The sequence below is a fragment of the Mytilus trossulus genome, chromosome 6 (assembly GCF_036588685.1).
Source record: "Mytilus trossulus isolate FHL-02 chromosome 6, PNRI_Mtr1.1.1.hap1, whole genome shotgun sequence".
Lineage (NCBI taxonomy): Eukaryota > Metazoa > Mollusca > Bivalvia > Mytilida > Mytilidae > Mytilus > Mytilus trossulus.
This window is the reverse complement of record NC_086378.1, coordinates 84783550-84790404: the sequence shown is the minus strand read 5'-3', so window position 1 is coordinate 84790404 and position 6855 is coordinate 84783550. Positions and strand designations below refer to the sequence as shown.

Genomic DNA, 6855 nt, shown 5'->3' with positions numbered 1-6855 from the left:
TGAGTTTGCACAGAAAAAAAACTAAAAAAACACAGCCCCCCCCCCCCCCCCCCCCCCCCAGAAAATCAAATGGTTGCTCAAAAAGTTAGAAATGTACCTGCACGCTCAAGCCGTCTTTTATGACCTGGTAATGTTATTTCTAACTCATCATAAACTTCTTCATCTGGTAAATTAAGTTTCTCTATTTCCTCCAGACTGGCATAATCACCTTCTATGAAACTTTGGAAATAATGCTCCAGACCATTTTGTTTCAGCCAATCAAGAACCTTGTATTGTTCACTTGGTCGGAAATCAGAAGCTGAAAAAACAATGAAATATACATAGATGAGACTGAAGTGGTCTAATGTAGTTCTTTTCCTATCCTAAGACTTTCATGGACATCTTGGGTCAGTGCTGGTTGTTCCAATCCAGGATAAAGGGGGTTTCTAACCATATGTCCCAACTCAAAAGCATTGCTCATAAAAAAGGTGGTTCCAACAACCCAGAAAACCCCTGGCTGGATCTTCCACTGAATTGTATAGGTTTTTTTTTAATTAGCAGTGCATTATCATTGTAATAAATAAAGTTACTCTTAGGTGAAATAGATAATTACGCCTTTAATATATATTCTTCTGTTATGTCTGTATATATATTTGAAATATATTTATCATATTCTGATATCAAAATTTCATTTATAATCATTTTTTTTTATACATATCTATATCATGATAGAAATGAGAATAGAAATGGGGAATGTGTCAAAGAGACAACAACCGACCAAATAAAAAAAAAAAAACAACAGCAGAAGGTCACCAACAGGTCTTCAATGTAGCGAGAAATTCCAGCACCCGGAGGCGTCCTTCAGCTGGCCCCTAAACAAATATATACTAGTTCAGTGATAATGAACGCCATACTAATTTCAAAATTGTACACAAGAAACTAAAATAAAATAATACAAGACTAACAAAGGCCAGAGGCTCCTGACTTGGGACAGGCGCAAAAATGCGGCGAGGTTAAACATGTTTGTGAGATCTCAACCCTCCCCCTATACCTCTAACCAATGTAGAAAGTAAACGCATAACAATACGCACATTAAAATTCAGTTCAAGAGAAGTCCGAGTCTGATGTCAGAAGATGTAACCAAAGAAAACAAACAAAATGACAATAATACATAAATAACAACAGACTACTAGCAGTTAACTGACATGCCAGCTCCAGACTTCAGTTAAACTGACTGAAAGATTATGATTTCATACCCTTTTAATATATCTTTGAAATATGATTGTGTTCTACATGCAAAATGCATGTAAATATATGTCTGAGCATGATAAAACAAAGACTTTTAAAACATTTAACAGGCTAAATCAGGAATGATAAATGATTACAAAATATAAACTTACCTGAACATTTAATGATATATTTCTGATTTTAAATTTTAATAAAATGACTTACACATTTTTTTAAAGTTTATTCTATGATCATGATGATAGTTATATTTTATCATAATATCCATGATTTAAAGAGGGTGGTAATTAACACAATTATTTTAAACTAATATTACTTGAGGGCGAGTTGAGACCTTTTCAAGTACCAGATTGATAGAGTATATATAAATAAACAAGAAAACACAAGAAGAAAACACAAGAAGTGGTTTATACACATCATGTACACAAGATTAATCCCATGTTAATAAGCAATGTATATGCTGGAGTTGAAGTAAAAAAGATACATGTATTTGAAACATTTACATGATATAAATAAACACATTTACATGATATAAATAAACACATTTACATGATATAAATAAACATCATTATTTCATATTTGTTTATTGTTTAATTATAAATCAATTTGCAAATAAACATAAATAATAAATTGTATTAAATATCTTGTAATCATTTAACATGGCTGTTATAATCATCAAATCAAGACCTTTATCATGTCTATATTGCTTAATAACACTAGTAATTTACATCCAAAATGCATGTAAATAAAGTCAGAGCATGATACAACACAGCAGGTTTGAAATATTTGACAGGTATAATCAGGAATTATTGCCTAGTATGACCAATTTCTTTAAATAATTGTACACAAACCTGAACATAAAATGTGTTTCCGATGATCTGGATCTGTAATGTACATTGCATCTAGATCTTTGCCGTCAAGGTAGCATAAATCATCCTCAGAATCAAATCCTTTAATCACAAACATGTCATAATACTGCAATAATCCCAATTCTCCAAGAAATCCCTGTACACCTTCAGTCATTTCTAACGTGTTTTTATTTTGAATCGGTGATTTCGCTTGAAAATTGAATACATGTGCATATGATGAAGTAAGCATTTGATCTTTGGTAATTTGTCGTTTAAAATACCTGAATATCAAATATAGATCGATGCTAAATTATCAGGAATCATCGATTTTGGAATCATAGCGTGTGTCACATTACCTGGCCATGATGACAACAAATTGCAAACCCCTTTATGTTACTTTTGATTGGCTAAACGCAAACCGGACGCGGTGAATCAACCAATCAAACAAAGTAACAGGTGCTCGTTTTAGCTTGTCAGGTAATCCCCTTGTGTTATTTTTAGAATTTTAGATGGGCATTTTGTTTTAAAACTAGTACCAAGGATTTGTATAGGTAACTATACAAATCCTTGCTAGTACTAAATCAAAAGTCCTTACCGTGCTTCACACATCCATCGCGAAAGGGATACTCTTATCAGTAACTACATTGAAAGGTGGTCTTTTAATACAACAAAAAAACAAGTTTCATTTAACCCTTACCATAAGATATTTAGTGGAAGAGAAAAAGGGGGGTGAAGAGTAAAAATTAAAAAAAAAGTTCACTTATGACATGTATGATAAATATAAAATTTTGAAAATGGAAAAAAACAGAAAGAAGAAATAGCAGGACCGACTGATAGAATGACAAATTAAAAGGGACTCTTGTTGAAAGTCGTCTCGGTAGCAATCATACACCAATTATCCGTTTTTTTTAAAGGACAGAGAATTACAACTAAAAAAATTCAGAACACATTTTTCCAACCTAACAAAATCATATAAATCAAACGGAAGCTCCCTAACCACGATAACGTGCATAACCCTTATCCCTCATCTATAAGAATAATCTTACCCTAACAAATCAGTGAGGGTCATATGACCATTATGGGGACACGGGGATCGGGTGTTTTTAAGCTCGGGATTTCGGGATTGACCCTTACAGAACCCGGAAATTCTATTTTTTCGAAGTTCGGGATGACTTACTTTCAAGACTTAATATACTTCGTCCCATGAGGGCATAGGGCGACCACAGTAGCTTTCCATCTGTTCCTGTCCTTGGTTATTTTCTTTGCTTCTCCCCATGTTTTCCGAATTTTCTGTAGATCCGAGATGTTAGTTAAATCTCTGCGCAAGGTGGATTTTGGTCGTCCTCTTTTACGATGGCCCTGCGGATTCCAGTCTAATACCTGTCTAGATACATTTGTGTTGTTTCTACGTAATATGTCCATTTCCATCTACGTGTCGTAATTGTTCTTGCTATTGGTTCTTGTCTAGTCTTTTTCCATAGTTCTTTGTTGCTAATGGTGTTTGGCCGCTTGATTCCAATGATGTTTCTTAGAAACCTGTTCTTGACTTGTAATGTTCTGGTAGACGCAGCTGTTAGTCTCCAAGTTTCTGACTCATATAGAAGTATAGACTTTACATTGGAGTTGAATATCCTGATTTTGGTGTTTGTTCTCTCAGTGCTTTGCTCCTCCAGACTGGTTTAAGGAATGCAAAGGCTTGTTGTGCTTTTCTTTTTCTAGATTGGATGTCTTCATCTGTCCCTCCCGATGTACTGAGTACACTTCCAAGATATGTAAATTCTTGGACATCTTCAATTTCGGCATCTCGATCTCATTTTGGTTTTGTTTAGGTGGTTTGCATTTACCCTCATAGATTTTGTCTTAATTGCATTTATGTAAAGTCCTACTTGTTTTGCAGTTGTTTCCAGGTTGGTTGCTTGGTTTTGTGAGTCTTCATGGCGATGGGAAAGCTGGCAGATATCGTCTGAAAAGTTTAGGTCTTCGAGGCATGACTGTAAGGTCCATTTCAATACCGTGAGGAGGTGCTGTATGATTTCCTACTCACCCAATCTATAACCATGAGAAAGAGGAGAGGGGATAGTAAACATTCTTGCCTCAAACCAGTTGATACAGGAAATGGATCCGTCAGGGTCTCTGCATGACTCACTTGACAAGTAAAACCATCATAGAGCTGTTGGATGACGGATATGATTTTTTCAGGTATTCCATAATGCCTAAGGATTATCCACAGTATACTTTATGGTCTATACTATCGAAGGCGCTCTCGAAATCTACAAATGTTAGGTATAGGTATGTCTGCCATTCAATGGTTTGCTCAATGATATTCTTAATGTGGCAATTTGGTCAATACATGATCTCTCTTGTCTGAAACCGACCTGTCCATATCTCAGCAATTTTTCTTTTCTTTAATCTTTGTAGGATTATGTGACATAGGACTTTGCTAGGAATGGAAAGCAAAATAAAACCTCTCCAGTTGCTTCAGATGGATTTGTCGCCTTTCTATTGTAGTTTGATGATATATCCTGGTTAACCGTGTGGTGTCGCGAGGAGGCACCGTAGAAGTCTTGGGTAGTGTAGAGGCTTTGTACTGACAGGAAAGATTTACACACTCGACTTTCTTTCACCAACAATTGAGTTAGCCAGCGGCAGTGAATGAGTATTAACTCCCTTTCGGGATGTTGGGATTTAAATTCGGAACCTTATGATTTCGTGTTTTTAAGCCCGGAATTTCGGGATCCTGACCCCTCCTACCCCATCACCAGTAGAGGGGGTCTGGATGGGGTCCTTTATTTTTGTAACATTACGTTTTTATTTTACATTTTTTTTTTTAAATATTTGTGTCCATAACTCTTTAAACTTTAGAATCCCATTCTATTGTGATTTTTTTTTACCCATTCCTCTCTATTTTTTATACTTTTTGTACATCATCAAGTTCTGCACCTAATGTCAATTTTTGTTTAGTCTGTACAAACCCCATCTAGACAATCGTATATGACACGCAAAATCATACTTAGGTTTATTCTTATATGATCTTGTTTAAATGGGCGTATGACATTTGCGCCGATTTTGAAAAATTTCATTCTCTCATTTGCACCGATTATTTTTTCATTTGCGCCGATTTTATATTTGCTCCTAATTGCATTTAAAGTTTAACATAGGTGAGTAAATACTGCCCATACATATCGAAAGGTTAGTACAAATGGTCGCGATAAAGGTATGCTTATGCTTTCTACACACCTCGATCTTGAATATCTTACCAGCGAAATATTAACAGTGTTATGAAGTGATGGGGTAAATAATTTGCGATCTCTGCTGTCAAAAACAACTTGCCTTTGTGATCGAGGTTATGCATATACATGCAAATTGACTTTGAACAAGCAATGCATAACGGATTTATTGGTGCTTTTCCACAATCTGGAATACATGGTTGTCATTTTCATCTGGCTCAGAACTGGTGCAGAAAATCCATTCTGTTGGGTTGAGCACAGAGTATAAAGACAAATTAAGTAACATTGGTAAATGACTATCCCAATTAATTGACAATTCATAACATTTGTACAACTGGCTAACGGAAGAGGACTATAATGATAAATGAAAAATAACATTCACCTGTATAAAAATCGGCGGAAATAAAAGAAAAAATCGGCGCAAATACAACACGGCGGTTTAAATCTAGAAATAATATAGGTAAATCCATTCAATTCAAATTTATATTGACTACTTGATGTGTGTCAGCAGTTATCATATTTCGTGGTAGTCCAATTTTATTGGTAGAGGAAGCGAAGCGACTGTAAGAGTGTTCGGTTAGCTTGTTAGTATTTTAAATTAAGAGTGAAGTCAAGTCGATCGCACCTGCCACGTGCAGGATTCGAACACACAACAACTCTGTTGTCAGTTGACATGTTAATGATACAGTATAGTTCGACTACTTTATGGGACATTGCCGTGGCATAGTGATCTAAGTTAATTGACTATGGTTGTCAGTTTCCCTATCAAAGGTTGGTGGTTTTCTCCGGGCACTCCGGCTTCCTCTACCAATGAAGCCACGAAATAGTCAAAAAGTGACTCTTAAAAGTGGCGTTAAAACACCAACAATCGAATACTTTTTTCTTGTGATATAATTTTATTCAAATATGCACAATACATAGTCACCCAACAGAGTGTGGTCTACAAACGAACACTCAGTTACATGCAGTCAAATAAAACTGACGAGTCGTACGGTGATCTATACAGCTGAGTGAGTTATTTTGACATTTCTGTACGTGTCATTTTGTCTCTTGTGGATAGTTGGCAATCATACCTCATCTTCTTTTTATATCAAAAGCAATTCTGCATAAGATATTAAATACGATATTCCATTACATATATGAACTAGTCATACAGTCAGATCGAACTTGATTAATACAGTATTTCTGTATTTTTATCTGGATTAATTATATATGCCAGTTATGGTCTCAACAGAGACATATTATATGTCTCTGGTCTCAAAAATGAGCCGAGTAGCTCAGATGCAAAAAAAAAATGTTTTAATTGCAAAAAAAATGCGGGGAAGAGGGGTGTGTGGCCGTTGACCAAAAATGTTCAATATCCCCCCTTTTAATCTGAACTATTGAAAATTTGGACACCCTCTTTCTATGCCCAAATATTGTCAGGCCCCCTTTATTTTCCCCTAACCTTTGTTGGGTTACAAATAACCAGTCCCTATAAAGTCAGTGGTTATTTTTTTGTGTTTAAAAATTTTCCGTCTAGCACTGAAAGGATGCTGTAATCATTTAAGCTTTAT

General features: G+C 35.3%; 1 protein-coding gene across 1 annotated transcript; it reads right to left on the bottom strand.

Moving 5' to 3' along the window:
• Positions 1–97: 97 nt before the first annotated feature.
• On the bottom strand, positions 98–2446 carry LOC134723836 (uncharacterized; the record flags this gene model as incomplete). Its single annotated transcript, XM_063587379.1, is given in 2 exon segments — positions 98–298; positions 2076–2446. Coding segments are annotated over 2 exon segments (448 nt in total), but the record flags the coding sequence as incomplete, so codon positions are not given.
• Positions 2447–6855: the final 4409 nt, after the last annotated feature.